The sequence below is a fragment of the Anguilla anguilla genome, chromosome 6 (genome assembly GCF_013347855.1).
Source record: "Anguilla anguilla isolate fAngAng1 chromosome 6, fAngAng1.pri, whole genome shotgun sequence".
Taxonomy (NCBI): domain Eukaryota; kingdom Metazoa; phylum Chordata; class Actinopteri; order Anguilliformes; family Anguillidae; genus Anguilla; species Anguilla anguilla.
The window spans coordinates 57,108,221-57,127,128 of NC_049206.1; the positions used below are offsets into that span (position 1 = coordinate 57,108,221).

Below are 18,908 nucleotides of genomic sequence, written 5' to 3' on the forward strand. Positions count from 1 at the left end.
CTAGTTAAAATATTATCTTTAGCTTGCCATACACACTTGGAGAAGCTTAAATACATTACAGGCATGTAGGGACCTTAACTGCTATGCCACACAGCTGCCCTCTGCCTCAATGAGAGAACAAGTTTATGTTTCGTTCTGCACAGTCCAAAGCACTGGCACAAAGTCTGAAAAAACCTTGAATTTGATAGCAATTGCTCTTCCACGCCAGTGGATGGCAGCATTCAGCTAGTTTGGCTTCTGTTTTCCTGCATAAGGCAGTTTTTGAGGCATGCGCCTCTTTCCTGATGACAGACGATATTCGAATGCATTCGCCACAAAAATCAACACTTCAAATCAAAGTCTTTCGAAAGGAAACAGAAGACCAGCTTTTCAAAACGCCCAACTAATCCATGTGCTAAAAATAAATTGTCCTCTCGCAGCCACGGTAGTGTTGTGTAACATGTTTTTATTTTTAGCTAGTTAGCCCGGACCCAAGCTTTCTTGCTAATAGCTTAGTTACTTCGGTACCGTAATACCAAGGTGTTGTAAGGTACTTTAGCTATCTAACTAGCAATATCCGAAGTGGACATTTATGCATTTAGTATAACTAAAGACAAAGAAAACATGTTGTGCAGTTCGTGTGGGTAATGTTGGCTCTTTTGCCTACTCTCGAGTTGTGTTCGCCATCTAGCAGGCTGCATAGGCGGGTTGTCATTGCAATATTTTATTTTGGTCCACGACTTTGAGTAAATACTCTGCTCGTCTGCGACCGTCATTTGAAAGAAAAAAATGAGGCTATTTAGGTTCGGCGTCATACTGACTCCAGAATGCACGGACGTAGAAGTGTTTGTGTTGGGGTCACGGCCGGAAATGGGACACTGGGATCCGAATAAAGCCGTAAAGATGAAACCGGCGAATGCTGTCCTGTCCACGTGCGAGCCCTGCTTCTTCATCGGCGAGGTTTTACTGTCGGAGCCGTATAAAGAAACCTTCTGGTTTAAGTACATAAAACGCGTCGGCGGCAACATGACCTGGGAAGGTATTGCTCAATGTGTGCCCTGTTTCAACACCACCGCATTCCACCTAATGTTTTCATGGTACAATGTTAGCACGTGGCAGCTTGTGATGCCTTGAACCCATTTCCAACCGATCAGGACATGCCATGTTATGTTTTACTGCAATTAGCCAACTGTGCCAAACAAATATTTACGCATCCACTCCAGTGTGCTATTACGAAACAACAATCCAGCCTGTTTTCGGTTATCAGATGGTCTGTTGTGAACCTGACAATGTTGACACTTGATGGACAGAAATAAGTGCGATCACATTTAAAATGGTCACAATCGTTCATGGAATAAATCTTTTGTGCTTGTCGTGAAGGACCATTCACGCTAGCTTAGTATTCATCGACAAATTTCCCTTCAAGGTGAAGATCCTCCCCCCCAAATTTATCTTGGTATTTAAGCTTAACCGGCCATTTGAAGTAGTAAGGCGTTTTACCACTAGATGGAGATATAGTTACACAAGACATTTCATAAGGTGAGCATTTTTGCTTTCGCTCGAACCTTTTATTTAAATCTGAACAGACGTACCGAGGGACCTGCACGTGCCGGCTAAAAGTCACAAAACCGTTTAATTGTATTGTTCTCTCATTGAAGACACACACACTATTACTAATCTTGACATATCAGAATTAATGAGCGCATGTCTTTGTCATTGATTCAATTCACAATGCATATCCTCAATAACATACGCACACATATATAGTCACATATATTGCCAAACTGTATTATGCATTTTATTTACACCAAGCACTCACCAGCAGTTTTATTCAGCTCATTCAATACGCACGCTCCCTGTTGCTTAGTGATTGCGTATGAAGACCGTCACAGTCACAGTCACGAGTTTATGTTTCTTAGACATACAGCACTCTGGAAGAAAATGTGTATATAAACCGATTATTTCAGTGTCTCCGAATTTACAAGCAAATTCAGTAGCCTATACGTTTTAGGCTTGGGTATTCAATGTGGACATAACCTAACAGTAGGCCTCATACGTGTGGGGTCCCTCATACAGTACAATAGTACTGTAAAATACAGTTTGTAGGCTGACAGAGGCATAGCCACAGTTTTATATATTATGGATTTAAGACGAAATTGATTGCTATATAGTATTTAAGCTCAAGACAAAGACAAGTGATGAGATACACCAGGCAATAGCTATTAGATGTTAGAGATCTAACATTATGACCGTCTTGCATGGCTATTGGAATTTGCATTAGGCCTTTGCTCGACTACAAATTAACCAGCTGTTTTAATTGTGTAATTGTGTACTGAACGATCGTGTTTTGACAAGGCTACGCACGATAGGTGTCATCGATAGGTTAAAGATTTGTCTGCTATTTGAGCTAATTCGTGGCTTACATGACTACATCTCTATAACTGCTTTTGCAATAGCCGACCACTTATCTCTAACTGCTCGGCATTTGTGGATTCATATTATGGAACTGTACGTCTACCAAGCGGAAACAGACAGTCAGTGCCCAATTTCAAAAGGGAATATTTAATAGACCTACATTATATCACGCAAGTATTGGACAATGAAACTCCGGAGTCCAAACTTATCCGATATCACCCGAACTTTCCTGTTCAACAATTATGCCCATTAAGTATGTTTCTGAACGAGCCTGTGAATCATCCTTTTGACTGAGTTTGACGAGTATGCTTCACAACACAGCGATGCGTCTTCTTGTTATTGTCTATTCAAAATAAAATAATACAATCATAAGGAAGTTCCGGGAGGCAGAGCAGAAAGCTGTTTCGAGTCTACTGAATTGTAGCGGCTGATTTCTATTGAGCGCCGTTACAGAAATTGCAGATAATTATTCTGATTGCATCTATTATTTATTCATTCTTTTTTAAACGGTCGAGAATATTATGCCAATGCGGCGATGCAGTTTAAAACTGAACACGAGAGCAGTTTTATCTCACTTTTAATTACTCATAAATTAGCCATACCCCAGTGTGCAAAATCTACATTATTTTTTAATTTCACAGAACTAGCAGTGCAAGTTCCCTCAGGGTTGAAATGACGCGAAATTAAATGATGTGACAAAAATATGGTTATTCAGCGTGATCCAGCTTAACTGCGACTATCGTGAAATTGATGTGCTATACAGCAAAGTTAAGTATATGGAGGATTGAAAATATGTTTCAGAATGTGACCGGCTGGCCTACATTACAACAATCATTTAACATCATGGTCATCACGACTTACCTATATATATTTATTGCGGCACGACGAATGAATTGTCTTTTGCACTGGACCAGTATAACGGCACTCTTCGTTATGAGATTCATTGTTAACTACGAATTAGTCTACGATACTACAGTATGAAGAGTTTGCCAGAAGTTTTATGGCATAAGACGTGACGTTGGCTACAGCATGCAGATTTAAGACAAGTGCTTATCTTTTAATAACGACAAATGAAAGTAGCTTTTTATTACAAATTTAAGTACAATGTTGTCTGTAATGAGTGGTGTTCTACATCATTTACTCATCAAGAAAGGCATCCTTGCATTTAAAATGCTTGATCTGTAATGGTTTAAACTGTCATTAAGCTATGTGCCCATCCGCTGAAAAGCAGTGTCACGTGTGCTGTCCTTGGTGCTGAAACGGTTGCGCTATTTGTGGCGGCAAAGCTTCGCCTAATTTACATTGTATGCATGTTGATTACTTTTGGAAAAATTATCTGCTTTCAAACAAATCGGTTTGCCTTTTTGTACATAGGTGCCAGCATGGACATTTGATCTGGTGGTCTGCTACCAGTATCAGTCACGAGCAACTCACTGATGCTGAGCGTGAGTGGATTTGCGAACAGTTGAACGAGGACAGAATTTACAGTCAAGACTTCTTGTCTTTAAACCGTGTGACTGTCTTTTGTCATGTTCTTAGAAACATGGCACAGAAGTTAGAACAAGTACTTAAAGTCCTAGCATTGTCTCCACATGTAGTGCTTGGACGCTACAGTTTTGCGGTTCGATCCCCGAATTCAGCACAAAGACCGTGAACCAGGATGTGATGAAACTGCAAAAACTGCCCAACAGTTTAACGAGATTTATTTTATGAGAGGAGTTCGTCGATATTTATCGCTGTTCCACGCAGCTCATTAGCCGTATGCCGCAGAGTACGATGGAGAAAGCGCCGTTATTCTCATTGTTCCCTGGAGGTACACCGCTATGCCTGCGGTTAAGAACAAACACGCCGTCACGGCCGTTAGCCACGTCACAGCGTAGGCAGCGACTGGCTGAGAGTCGTTATTGAGAGTTGAAAATAGTAACTAGTCCCAGGTCCGACGTCGGTTAGTTCAGCTTCAGTGGCTCACATCGCCCGGCCAATCTTAACATGCCGGCAGGCTTGGGTTGGGAGTCGAGCAGCCATCCACGTTAATTATCGAGCTTACAGACGGTAGAGTACGTCCTATTCCCCTTCTACCTGGGCGTTGAAGGGATTGAATCTGAGGTCGACGCTTCACTCTACAATGAACACGCGTCTACTCAGATTTATAATAGGCCCTTCTCTTTATACAGCCCCAAGGGCACTTCCCTCGTGTTTTACTACGAACGTATGCTTTTATTACGCGTCGATAATGGAAAATTATTCTGAATATAAACTCTTCATCATTTTCAGATAACAGTAATGGCTGGATGACTCACAAGCTCCATGTTCATAGTTTGATTTCATGCCAAGCTCATATGGATTTATTTTACACTGAATATCGCATCTCATTTGCTTTATAACAGAATGTCATGACGTGACTTTTTTTACACAAAATTTATTGGCTCTGAAACGGCAAAGACCCCCAGCACCAGCTCCTGAACATTACCCGGCACAACCCCATAGCATGTGCATAACTTCATTACAAGGCAGGGACATAACAAATAGAAACTATTACGGTTAAATGTGTAAAAACACATATGTTTTTTATGCACATAAGCGTGCTACAGTAATATGCATAAAAACGTGCCACAGAGAAACACAAAATGTAATGTTTTTTATTTTTGTATATTCATTGCACCTTGTAGTTTTCATTACACAAAAATACGTCCAATTTTCAAACGACATTTTTTTCTACGCGAGAATCTACCAGCGAATACTTGTTTACGCAAGTGAACGGTCCCGCCCCTAAGCGATTCCACTCCGAGACGCTTTCTGGGGCCGACTGCTGTACCGGAATGTTCCGGAACACTCAACGGAATGTTCGCTTGTCGCCGGTGTCTCCAGGCAACGGCCCCCACCACGACCGCAGCTGCGAGTACGACAAGAGCAACGTGGTGGACGGGGTCTACTGCCAGCCCGTGAGCCACTGGATCGAGGCCGGCGGCCACACGGACGAGATGAAGCACACCACCGACTTCTACTTCGGCGTGGCCGGCCACCAGGCCATGCACTTCTCAAGGTAGGCATCCCCCCCCCCCCCCCCCCCCCCGTCCCGAGAGAGACGTCCCATCCCAGGGGTGTGGCACGAAATTCTGGGCCCTGTGACTGTACAGTCTCTGTGGGCCTCCTTAAAATTGCACACTAAAGTAAACTTTCTAGTCCAGGCCTTTTAAGTCCCCCACCCCCTCCCCCCCTCCCCTCCTGCTTTGGGGCCCTGGGTAGTTAGTTCCTCTGTTCCCCGCCGCCCCCTCTATGACGCCCCTGGTCCCGTCCGTGCGGATCCACCGGATCCTCGTACGCCTTCCTGTCTGAACCCTCGCCTCCTCCTCCTCTCAGTCCATCTCAGCCTCGCTCTGTTTGCCCTCTCTCTCTCTCTCTCTCTCTCTCACTCGTTCTTCTCTCCTAGTTTTTCTTTTGCTTGTTCTTGCGCTCTCCTCTCTGTTATTCCACCCATCTGGCTCCCACTCCTAGGTTCTTGCCTCTCGTTCGCTCGCTCACTCACTCCCGATTAAATTCAATGGGCCTTATCAGCGTGGCTGGGATGCCCTGGCTTTGCCAGAGCGCATGCTGACAGAGGCAATACCAAACCAGCAGCAGCAAATTGGACTCCCTCTCTCTGTCCAATTCACTGTGCTGGGTTTGGATCGCACGCGTAGCCTCAGTGATGGGCCTCCAGGGTGCACACAGGTGGACCTCCAAGCAGGACCAGCTGTGCTCGGCCTCTATCACCAGAACGACCTGGCCTCAAAAAACTACATGTCCCATCATCCCACTGTGGGAGTGCCCCAATGAAAACACAAAGAAAATCAGAGAAACTTGAAATTCAAAGTTTCCTGGGGCAAAAATGAAAACTCATTATAGCAGGTAATACATGAATTAATATTTCACAGGGAGAACAGCCCACCTGGGCTTGTTATTTGGACAAAAACAGGTAAAAGATTAGCGTAGATGGGCTAACAGGCCTGTTCTCATCCATATCTTATTTGAAAATGGATCTTGGGGAAAGCATAATGCTAATTCTGCCAAATGTACTGAGTCAATGGACCTTACTGAACTGCTTAATTGTACGTGATAGGACTGTATGTCCAACCGAGCTCTTACCCCCGGATATGCCTTTTTCAGCTAATAAGCCTTTGTCTTTTTAAGTGTCTCTGATTAAATTGCGATGTTTGCATACAGGCAGTGGCGGCTGGGCAGGTGAGCCGTTGTTTTTAAGTGCAGTTTTGGCCAGCGCAGAGACAGGAGGGGGTCAGGTCACAGCCGGCGATTGGCTGCCCCGTCCGCTCAGTGCTTTACCGTAATCCAGTTCCCCCCGTGTGTCCCGGAGCAGGTTAGTGTTAGCGAGCACCTGGCGGGTAGACTGTGGGGTGGGGGGGTGTGGTTTGGGCAAAGTGATTATGATGTCACACACGGACTTCCGCGGTCTCAAAGCGTTTTTCACAAGCCCAGGGGAAGTCCCGCCATGTTGTACATATTGAAGACGGAGACTGCGCAGTAGGGACAAGGGGGAACCCTTATATGGGCATGAGGTCCGGCGCCGGGTTCTGGTCGTCCACGACATCGTGTGAGATACAGTGATACCTGTCTCTGATTCGTCCACAAAATACTAAAATATGACACAATAACAAATCAGCACATGGGGAGACATTAGACGAAGAAAAAATACCTATTGCAACTACATGTTCTTGTTGGAGAAAATGACTTACTTCGTATTTTGATTGTATTGGTACCACTGACTTACATTGAAACGGGTGGTTGAAACACCTATACTGGAGTCATCCCCACTAACGCTACAAAGCAGCATCTGGCCGCAACAGAGGCCCTCTACCTCAGTAACTGGGGTAAGAAAAACTGGATTTTGTCAGTGCAGACGAGCATTCAGCCTCCCCAGCTGAAGCACCTTTAGGCTGATTTTTTAACAACCTGTTTCCTGTGACTGAAGAAAAAAGCCAGCTATTAGCTCGCAAAAAAAATCTTCCCTCAGCAAGGGGAGAGAGAGGCTGGAGCACATTTTCATAACAGCTCCACAGAGTGATTTTTTCCACATAATGGAATAAGTCACCAGTCAATAGTTACCGTTCGCCTGCCTTTTTGCGGTAAAAAGCCGTCTGTACATCAAAATTAATGAGGTCCCTGAGGCCGCCTGCTTTCTGGAAAGTGGGAAGCCGTTAAGACTCTCTTTTAAAAGCTCCATGTGCAGTTGTGGCTTTTTTTGGCGTTGAAATACTTTTGAATTGTTTTCTTAGCCATCTCTCTTCTCTTTTTTAGGACTGCGTTTCTATACTTAGCTCCTCCCCCTCTCTGATCTTAACCCAGCGGTAGTTAAGGGGTTAATTTAAAAGGACGTGTCACCGCAGGGGCAACCCTAGAAGGCGAAAATCGCTGTTCATCGCTGCTCCTCTCCCTCTGCAGAATTCTGCAGAGTTCGTCGGCCCGTCACTGAACCGAACGGTAAAGCAAACGTAGCCGTGATGAGTGATGTGGTAAAAAAAAAAGATAATGAACGCAGTAAGTCAGGCTTAAGAAACCGTGTTCCTGAGGTCCGATCTCTCTGTGTGTGCCAAGAATGAGTCCAGTCCATTAGTTAACCTCTGAGTGACGGGGCTCTTCTGGAGCCCTATTCATCAAAGCCAATCCGATTATCCCAAAAACGTGCAAAAAAAAAAAAACAGACGGAGGCGCAGGCGTTCTGAACGAGGCCTCAGCACTGCGGCCGCAGTTATTAGAGGGAAACGCACTGGCAAGCGTTTCGGATGCTAAATTATTAATATGCTGCGAGGCGTTAGAAAACACAACAAATGACCCTGGCACAAACAGTCAGGCTACCAGACACAATAATAAGCAGTGATTACTGTTTTTTTAGGCAGAAAGCAAGGAGCCACAAGTTGTGTTGGGGCAGTTATGACACCGGTGTGGCAGTGTCATTTTTAACCCTTTGAAGGGTAGGCTAAGTCAGTGTTCTAGAACCCCACTGCTCTCAGTTATCAGCAGTGATTGTGACATCGGCATTAGAATGTTCCGTTGTTCAGAACATTCTAATCACATAATTGTGCTCTCACACCTTAAAAGGCTTAAAGAGCCAGGCTTGCTAAATCGGAGATTTAAATGCAAGTCTCGGGTTCAAATCCCAAGCGAGGCACTGCCACTTGTGCCCTTTCAACGAGACGCAGACGGGACCGAATCGATGAATATTCACGCGCATTTTTATTCAGATGAAGCATTTAAGTATTAATATTAATGAGTCATTTAACACTCTTCGAGTTCCTCTGGGGTTGAGGGCTCGTTCCGAGAGGATAAACAAGGCGACACAGCCGCGCGATTTCCTGCCTTTTCCGCGAGCAAACCGACACACTTGGCACGGCGGCGCATTTGTCTCTCCCCGGGTATCCACGCATTCGCCCGACAGGAAGTGCCACGCGCCCCTCAGCGAGCGAGTGCACGCACACACACACGCCGTCCTTATCTCCGCAAGCGTTCCAGAGACGCCTCTGCGTGAGGTTCATTACAGGCGGACGCAGGCCTTTCCGTTCAGTATGATATCTGACGACAGCTGAGACCAGGAGGAGAGTCTTTATCTGTAAACACCGAGCCGTTGCTCTGTGTGCAGTTAGTGTGCAGCATACGGGTTAGAGAGCTCCGCTGGCAGTGAAGGCTCCGTCAGGAAAGGCTCTGATCTTTCGGGCTGAGGCTGTCGCACCCGATGCCGCCCCCCTGGGCCGGCCCAGCGTGGACGCGCTCGAGCTGCGTGCCGAAAGAGAGTCAGAGCAGGGCACCACCTGGGCACCGAACTCTGCACCAATCAGATGCGCCGGTGTCGTGCACCAATCAGATGCGCCGGTGTTGTTGTTGTATTGGAACACTGATGCAAGGCTGCCACAGCCTGCACAGGTCCTGCCCACTGCACCGTTTCAGTTATGGGCCCCAGGAAAAGGCAGCATACACTGGCGCAAGGGTACACGTACACTCACGATCAGGCGCAAGGGTACACGTGCACTCACGATCAGGCGCAAGGGCACACGTGCACTCACGATCAGGCGGAAAGGTGCACGAACACACACTCAGTCATCCACAGAGCAGCCTGATGTACCGGCGATCATGTGACGTCATCCAGGGAGCAGCGCCGGAGCTCCTAACCCAGCCAAACGGGCCCGACTCAGCCGAAACCGAGCGGGGATATTTCCGGACCGTCGCATCAAGTTTCACTAGCGGCGGCGGCGGCGGTGGCTATTTGCGGCGCCTCCCGGCGTAACGATACGGCTGTGACCCTGTCGCCCCCGCTCTTCAGCCGAAAGAGGAGGAGGAGGAGGGATCGAGTCCCGTCCTCGGGGCTCTTCCTGGATCGCTCGCTGCTCAGGAGCTCGCCAAACCCGTCAGAAAGCGAGAGATTAAAAGCGCTAATGATCTCAGATTGATTCGCGAGCAGGAGAGACCTCGGGGGGCGGGGGGGGGTTTGTGACCAATAAGTCCTGCTTCCCATTCTGAACTCGTCTCTCGGTGCTGAACTCACGACCTCATCACTGAAAAAAACAGAGGAGAAATCGGGGGAACAGAAAAAAGGAGTTTTGGCTCAGCGGTTAATTCCGCTCCTAACCGGAGGAGATCATTGGTTCTGCTGTGAAAACTGAGGTTTCAATTTCACTTTTTTTTTTTGTTTCCCGCCGCCTTCCTTCACAAGGTTCTCCCCCCCCCCCTTTTTTTTTTCCGGAGACCGGGCATGCGTTGCCCGGGCAACCGGGACAGGAGCGTCAGAGCGTTCGGGCCCCGGTTTTGGGAACGGTCTCTCTCACGGGCTTTGCGAATAGATTGCCTTTACCCCTCTGAAACGGCTTCAAAGCCAGTCTGCTCTTTTTATCCCCCCCCCCCGCCCGAGTTCCTCCTAACGAGATCGCTTGTCTGGAGCTGTCAGACTGCCAGCCCTTTTCACGGCTGACAAGGGGGGGGGGGGGCGCCCCCATGGATCCTCGCAAAATTATAGTTCCTGTTAGGCCCCGCCAAATTCCTGGAGAGGAAGTTCAATCTGTTTTATGCAGGGCAGCTGTGTGGCGAGCCAGAGGATGCTGCCAGCACACCGGGATGAATCTACCCCCCAGCCCACCCCCCCCCCACCCCACCCCCCCGTTCTTCTTCCATCGATAGAGGAAGAATGTTTCCATGTCCAACCAAAGGGCCAACCAGACCGCGCTGCTCCGGGTGCATGGCGTGAAGAGCACGTCCCTTTCCCGCCATCCTGGCAGGCCTCTCATTGGCTTCCCCGCCACCCCCCCCCCTTCCATTCACTCCTGTGGCTGTACCCTCCCCTCCCCCCTCCCCCCCCCCCCCCTCCCCCTCCCCCTCCCCATTCACTCCTGTGGCTGTACCCTCCCCCTCCCCCCCCCCCCCCCCCTCCCCATTCACTCCTGTGGCTGTAGCCTTCCCCCCCCCCCCCTCCCCATTCACTCCTGTGGCTGTACCCTCCCCTCCCCCCTCCCCCCTCCCCCCCCCCCCCCCCTCCCCCTCCCCATTCACTCCTGTGGCTGTACCCTCCCCCTCCCCCCCCCCCCCCCCCCCTCCCCATTCACTCCTGTGGCTGTAGCCTTCCCCCCCCCCTCCCCATTCACTCCTGTGGCTGTAGCCTTCCCCCCCCCCCCTCCCCATTCACTCCTGTGGCTGTACCCTTCCCCCCCCCCCCCCATTCACTCTTGTGGCTGTAAGATACGTACGCGACTTCCCGCCACAGTACAGCACGAACAAGGCTTCGGTTGACTTGGGTTCAAAAGGAGCATTCTGAAATGTTCTTTTTCGAAATGTTCTTCACAAACACAGTTAGTTGCAAGTTAGTTTTAACTTTTTTTTTTTCTAAGAAACTGAAGGAAGAAAACTTTAAACTGATTCACATTAAGCTGTGTTGACTGAATCCAGGCTTTGGTTTGTTTGTAAGAGACCTTCAATATGAGCACAGCATTGACTCAACAATGGGACTATTCTACTGTCCACTGCCTTGTGTATTACTACCAGTAATCACCGTTTCCTCCTTGTGATTCCCATCATAAACAGGGTTTCTGTTCCAACTGAGCTACGGGAACTACTGGATTCCTGTCTTTATAGAACTGCTTTGTCTGACAAGCCAAAAAAAAAAAAAAAAAAAAACCTGATTTAGGAAGCAGAGACAAAAAGGGCATTATAATTCATAATCAAACAACTGAATTCTGGCAAACGTGGTTAGGAAATCCGTTAAGCGGTTTTAGCTGATTTACTTATTTTTATCCACGCTATCCCGGGTACAGCGCCAAGGCCCTTTGGAACGGCTGGCCAAGTTTAATTAATATAAGATGCTTTTAAATCAGTCGCCATGGCAGCAAGGTCTGTTCCACAGAGCGGATTTTAAGGCTCGCGTTCGCGGAGCATAAATTCGCCAGGCCGCGCTCCAGCCGAGGTGAATCGCGAACACCCTGCAGCGTGTCCTCCTCGTCATCGTCATCGTCGAATGATGCAAGATAAGGGCACGTGGCGGGCCCGAGCGTGTGTGTGGTCAGCGCGGGCACGCGCCAGACCTGGGTCAAACACGTATTCGTTTTGGATTCAAATGCTTCTCGACGCTTTACCGATCTTTGTCTGGTGTATTGGAACCAATGAAATACTTACACAAAAAGTGCAAACCCCGTCCGCCTTCTGGTCATACTGGCAGGCTCAATTACACCAGGCCAGATCAATAAGAGCACAGAAACGTATTTGCACATCCAAAACAAATACGTGTTTGACCCAGGTCTGGGTCTAATTGGGCAGAAGGACGGGCGTCAAACTGCCAGCAGACACTGAATTTCACTGCTGAGGAAAGGGGTGCTGATTACAGGCAGGGTTTTTTTTGCTGGCCCTCCAACCATTCCATTACTAGAACCTTCTCTACAGTGTCTCACAGCCTTACGTTGACTCAGTCCACAAACAGCTAAAGCTCTTCACCTGAGCCCCCCCTCTCCCTCTCTCCCTCTGACCTCTCGCTCGCTCTTTCGCTCTGTCTCTCCTCCTCTGTGCCTTTCTCCGTGTCTGTCTCTCGCCTTTGTCCTCCATCGCTCAATCTCTCACACACTCTCTCTCTCTTTCCCTCACACTCTGTCAGTCTCTGTCTCTCACACTGTTCCAAAAACAGAGTCATTTCAGGACTCTCACACTGTCTGTCTTTCGCTCTCTCTCTGTCTCTCTCTCTCTCTCCCTCTCTCACTCTGTCTCTGTCTGTCTGTCTCTCTCAATCTCTCTGTCTCTCTCTCACTCTGTCTCTGTCTGTCTGTCTCTCTCTCTCTCCTTCTCTCACTATGTCTCTGTCTGTGTCTCTCTCTCTCCCCCCTCCCTCCCTCTCTCTCCCCCCCCCCGCTCCAGGGTCCTCCCCAGGGTGTGGCTGGGCAGCTGCCCCCGGCGGGTGGAGCACGTGACGGTGAAGCTGAAGGAGGAGCTGGGTGTGACGGCCGTGCTCAACTTCCAGACGGAGTGGGATGTGGTGAGCAACTCGCACGGGTGCCGGCGCGACACGTCCCGGGACATGACCCCCGAAACCATGGCCGACCTGTACAGGGACTGCGGCCTGGCCTACGTGTGGATCCCCACCCCCGACATGAGCACCGAAGGTAGGCCTGAAACAAGCCGACAGCACTGGAGACAGCTGCTGAACACGCTATGCTAAATGTGTCTATGTATACACATATACATATACATAAGCACATTCATATACATATGCATATACATGTGCACATACATATACATATGCATATGCATAAGGACATGCATATACATATTGAGAGAGCGGTGTAATCCTTTTGTATTTTCCCTAACAGGCTTAGCTAGTTTACAGGCAAGCCTAGACTTTCACATTTGTGGTTATTTACATCCCGCCTCTCAACAGGGATACCGTTGCTCTTTAACCGCAATCTATGCACTGGTCTTCTCACCGTCCGTCATGGTGGATAAGAGAGTTTGCCAAATGCCAGCAATGTACTGTAATATAAACAATCACATGCACAGTTGCACACACATACATAACACACATTTAGCCCAGCGGCTGTGAGCCTTGTTTGACTCCCCCCTTTTGCCGGTGGATATGCAATCTCAGATGTTTGCAGCGTTCGAGCGATGCATCCTGGCTTTAAGTGTGGCAGCGAACGCGGCCGGTGTTTCTCCCTCCTCCTCAGTGGCCGAGCACTCGCTCAGTAAAACCCGGAAACAGCCCCTCTGAAGCTCTCAAACACACCTCCGATTCGAAACGGCCAACGTATTTCCCAACCTGCTTAGAGAGTACTGTTAAGATTCCAAGGGAAAACGTTTGTGGCGGGAACCGTAAACAATCAGCGTTATTTATTCTGCAGAAGAGGAGCCGGTTCACGGGGCAAAGATGTACGCTCCAGACCCCCACAGAGGGGCAGGCCCCCCTGAGAATTTACAACGGTCATATCACACCGCTCGGTGTTCACCTTCAGCCGGAGCGAATCACCATGCGTTATGTTCACCGGTCTCCCAAATAAGGGTTAGATTTACTGCTTGAGAATGAGAGAGAGACACAGAGAGAGAGAGAGAGAGAGAGAGGGAGGGAGAGAGAGACACAGAGAGAGAAAGAGAGAGAGAGGGGGAGGGAGAGAGGGAGACAGAGAGAGAGAGAGACAGGGAGGGAGAGAGAGAGAGACACAGAGAGAGAGATTTGATTTTTAAAAACCCCTTTTATTGGGACATTTTCCAACACAGAAATTGCTATACTTCAAAATAAAAACAATAGACAAGGAACATAAAGAGAAAGACTATCAAAAAACTAACCACAGGCAGAAAAGAAAGAGAAAGAGAGAGAGAGAGAGAGAGACACAGAGAGAGAAAGAGAGAGAGGGAGACAGAGAGAAAGACAGAGAGAGAGAGAGAGAGACAGAGAGAGAGCCTTCCTCTCCCATCCACACTACAAGGTGAATCAGTAATTATGAAACTCTGGATAACATTGATCAGTTGTGTCAGTAAAGATACACGCACATGCCTCTCCTCAGTACGAGTGGCGGACACGCAGCTAGGGGAGTGATTGAGCTGTCAAGCTGAGCCGAGCTGGATAGTGAATCACAGCAGTAAAGGTGTGCAAATGCAGTATTAAAACAGAGTTGCAGAGTTACGCAGGGCGTAAGAGAGACCTTCTGTTGGGAAGCACCTGCCACAGAGCCTCCATTGTTGATGTACCGCAGGCAAAGACTCACCAGACAACGCAGCTCTTTATTAACACTGAAAGGCTGTTAACAGACTCTGTAGACCAGGGGTGTCCAGTCTTATCCAAAAAGGGCTGATGTGGATGCAGGTTTTTGTTTTAGCCCAGCACTAAGACACCTGATTCTACATAAAGGTCCTGATTGAAAACCACGATTAGTTCATTAGTTGGATCAGGTGACATTTATCGCAAAGAGTAGTCATTCCCCAGTTTAATTGGCCAAAAAAAAAAAAATTCTCCCTCAGCTGGTGTGTGGTACAAAATGGCTGTCGTTCATCACCCAGATGGGTGAAACACATTGACGGTGGCCGAGGTGAGTTTCCCGCCTCATCACTGTAAATTGCACATTGAGATTTGAGAACAGCACTCATATAATAATGTAAGGAATCGTCATTATTTGTGGTGGGCTAAAGCAAACCACTTGCACCCACGCCAGCCCTTTTTTCGGATTAAGACTCCCCCCCGCTGTAGACTCACCAGCTGTGTTTATTCAGCATTGAAAGCTGCGCCTCCATTAAAATATATTACACTACAGGCATTTAGCAGATCCAGAGTAGTAGTCACAGTCTTATCCAGAGTGACTTACACAACGTTCTACATAGCATTTTACATTACATCCATTTACACAGCTGGATATGTACTGAAGCAATGCAGGCTAAGTCCCTCAAGGGTACAACGGCAGAGTCTTTGGAACCTTTAGGTTACAAGTCCAGCTTCTTACCCATTATACTACACTGCCACCCACTGCCTCCTCTCTCTGTCCCCCCCCCACCCCCACCCCCACCCCCCCCACCCCACAGGGAGGGCGCGCATGCTCCCCCAGGCGGTCTTCCTCCTGCACGGTCTCCTTGACAACGGGCACACGGTGTACGTGCACTGCAACGCGGGCGTGGGCCGCTCCACGGCCGCCGTGTGCGGCCTGCTGCTCTACGTGCTGCGCTGGAGCCTGCGCAAGGTGCAGTACTACCTGACCGCCAGGAGGGCGGCGGTCTACATCGACGAGGAGGCCCTGCTGCGCGCCGAGGGCGACTTCCTGCTCAAGTTTGGACGCCTCCGGCCCGCCGTCCACGACGTCGAGACGTGACCGGGGGTGTCCTGGAGGGGAGGTGTTTGGGGGGGGCGGAGCTTTGGGGCGCTCTGGTCAACGTTTGTTTTTCGGGATTTAGGGGTGCAAGAGCAGTCCTGTGTCCTCACCCCCAGTCCTGTGCTGTGCTCTCGGCTTCTTAGTTTTTTTGCCCCCCCCAGCGTAGAAAAAGCCTCTAAAGTCCCCGTAAAGTGCGCTGTTTTGATTCTGCATGACGCCTTTTTTTGCCTTCCAAAGGGCACCGTTTGTTTTCATTTCGTTTTCGGCGCGTGAGAGTTTGCCAGAGGGCAGATTTATTTTGGCGGGGCGTCGCAGCTCCTCCCCGCGAGTCTGAAAACCCGCTTGGCATGGCGGGAGACGCCCTGGAGTCGCGGCGAACGAGTTCCGACACGCCGCTTATCGCGGCGTCGCAGACGGCGTTCCGTGTTAAACGACCCTTCTGTCGTCCGTCAGCTTCAATTTATGACACGCGGCTACGCGTCACTCATCCCCGGGAGAGAAACGAGGGGGGGCGTGGCTGAATTCAGGGCTCGTCTTTTAACCAGTAACATACGGCTTCGGTGCATGCAGGATCTCACAGGCAGCCGACACGTTCTCTTCAGATCACGCTTAAGAGTTAAGATAATAAATATCGTATTTTAACAGGAATAAGTAACATGGAACAGTGCCCTCTAAAACCCTCCAGCTCATGACAGGTTTGACGGCTTTGGAAAATAAACATTTCTTTTTGTTAGTCGGACGCCGTCCTGTATTACTGGTGACTAAATAGTGGATTCTCACCATAAAGAGATGTCTGACAGCTGCAGAGTTATAGCTCTGGGGGGGTTACAGGAAGTGATGCAATCAGCGACAGCCGAAGGGGTCATTCAGGAGGTCACGAGTCAGTTAGAATTTAAAAAGATGCAGGTCAGCATGTTGAGAGGCCTTAGCAACAGAGAGGTCAGAAACAACGAGAGGTTAGCAACAGAGGTCAGAAAGAAAGAGAGGTTAGCAACAGAGAGGTTAGCAACAGAGAGAGGTTAGCAACAAAAAAAAATGCTTTTCTCCTGAGAATTTTTCCACAGGAATTTTCTGAATAGAAAAATATTATTTCCGGCTCACGGCAACAAAAATACTCCACGGTGTGTACCTGCTTTCTAGCAAAGCTCAAATAAGGTGACTTCCCCTCCCCCGCCCCACCTCCCCCTCCCCACCCCCCTACCGTCCCGCACCAGCTGTGCTGTAAGATATTTGAACCTTAATGTGTGCACAGAGAGCTGAGGAACCCGCAGGCTCCCGCGCTTCAAGCTCAATCCGTCGGATAAAAGCGACGCGCGGCAGGCTCCACTGTTTTCTCACGCTTGTTTACTTCTCTCTCTCTCTCGCACGCTGTAACGTATTCAGGTGCGTCTCATGAATAACAAAAACGCCAAGCCTGACCCACTCCAAAGTGTGCTTCCCCCCCCCCCCCCCCCCCCCTACCACGCCACCCCCCCCCCCAGGTAAAAAGATGGGAGTTGCTTTTCAATTCCAGCAGTCCTCGGCGAGAGTTTTTTCCCCCCACCCTTTGAAGACGGTCCGTAGATTTCATTAGCGGTGTGGCCGAAACCGAAACAGGTAGCACTGCACACAAGAAAGGGAACAGGGGGGTGGGGGGGGGGAAGCGTGGCGAGTTCAAAGGAAAAGGTGTTTAAATTGGATAGGGAGAAAGAAGGGGGCTAAACCTCCCAGATAATGCAGCGACCTGACCGTGGCTCTGCAAGAGGGAAGCACAGCCAAGAGGCTACAGAACTACCAAGCAGACTGCTGTAGAGTGCACACCAGCGTTTGACCAGGCTAGTACTATTTATTCATATCATTATCAGTAGTAGTAGCAGCAGCAGCAGTACTAGTAGTAGAAACAGTTGTAGCAGAATAGGAGTAGCAGCAGAAATAGTAGTAGCAGCAGCAGTACTAGTAGTCGTAGTATGCATTAGCTGTCGCAGTAGTGGCAGCAGCAATAGTACTAGTAGCAGTAGCAGCAGTAGTAGTACTAGTAGTAGTAGCAGCAGTAGTAGTACTAGAAGCAGTTGCAGTAGCAGCAGTAGTAGTACTAGTAGTAGCAGCAGTAGCAGCAGTAGTAGTACTAGTAGTAGCAGCAGCAGCAGCAGTAGTACTACTAGTAGTAGCAGCAGCAGCAGTAGTAATAATGCTTTCCTTCTCCTCGACAGAGAAACCAAATCAGTGTAATGCCCCATTTTCAATCAAGCTAAACCACCTGCTAGCTGGCTACCGCTAAGATTACTGCTAGCTTAACTGTAGCGAAGGAGTCAGTCCTGCGGCTACACTTCGACTGCAGCGTGTAAAACATCACGCTAACATAAACATTTACACACAGTCCGTATCTCCTCGGGCAGGCTCCGCAGCTGTACACATAAACAGACTTTAACGTCCAATAAGTCCGCGCGATGTGTGTGTCCCCGCTCGCGAACGAGCCACAAAGACGATTTAAGACATAGAGCCGAAAGAAAAACTGAAATAATGCGCTTTTGATCTCTGTGGGGATTGTGGAACGCCTTCAGTATTTAAAATAACACTAAAAGCAAATCACTTCAGCCTCAGATCTCTCTCTTTGCTTTAACTCACTTAGTGCTGGCGGAATTGTGTGGTGTTGCAGCATCTGGCTAGCAAAGATTAGTCTGGGTCATTTGGTCGTGGAATCGCAAGGATTATTTAGAGGTTTACACTAAACCGATGTTTGCCACCAGCTGAAGTATGAACTACTGCAATTAATATGCATCTGGAGAAAGTGGTGGTGGTGGTGGTGTGGGGGGGGGGGTTTACAGAGATTTAATGTGCCTATTAATATGAGCCTTGTTTTTAATCCCACCAAATATCCCAATCCCCCAAATTTCTGTGGAGTTTACAGTGGCCAGAGACCGGTTTGTTATCCAGGCAGTACTGAGGAGGGAAATCCAGATTCTGTCCGCTTGTCTGTCTGTCTGCCTCCCCCCCCACCCCCCCCTCCCCCCCTCATGGCACAAGTTCACGCAGGAGACATAATCAATCTTTTATTTAATGTTTGGTTTCATAGTTTAATCATTTTAAGGATAATGCTAGTAACAGCTATGGTGCATTTTGGCAGTTAGGCTAGGTCTAAGATTAGCTGTACTCAAAGGAATGTCCTTGCTTTCTTAAAAATGAGATGACTGCACTTCTAAATATAGTCCGGGTAGGGAAATCAAACCA

At 48.6% G+C, this 18,908-nt stretch overlaps 1 protein-coding gene and 1 long non-coding RNA gene across 3 annotated transcripts in view; one reads left to right on the forward strand and one right to left on the reverse strand.

The window, feature by feature from the left end:
• Positions 1-18,908, reverse strand: part of LOC118229892 — a 77,905-nt gene that overhangs the window by 25,771 nt on the left and 33,226 nt on the right. The gene's annotated exons all lie outside the window — the stretch shown is intronic.
• Positions 246-17,148, forward strand: epm2a (EPM2A glucan phosphatase, laforin). The gene is made up of 4 exons (XM_035422390.1): positions 246-1,018; positions 5,263-5,437; positions 12,769-13,013; positions 15,418-17,148. Exons 1-4 carry the CDS (start codon positions 769-771, stop codon positions 15,699-15,701), a joined length of 954 nt encoding a protein of 317 aa, XP_035278281.1. The 5' UTR covers positions 246-768; the 3' UTR covers positions 15,702-17,148.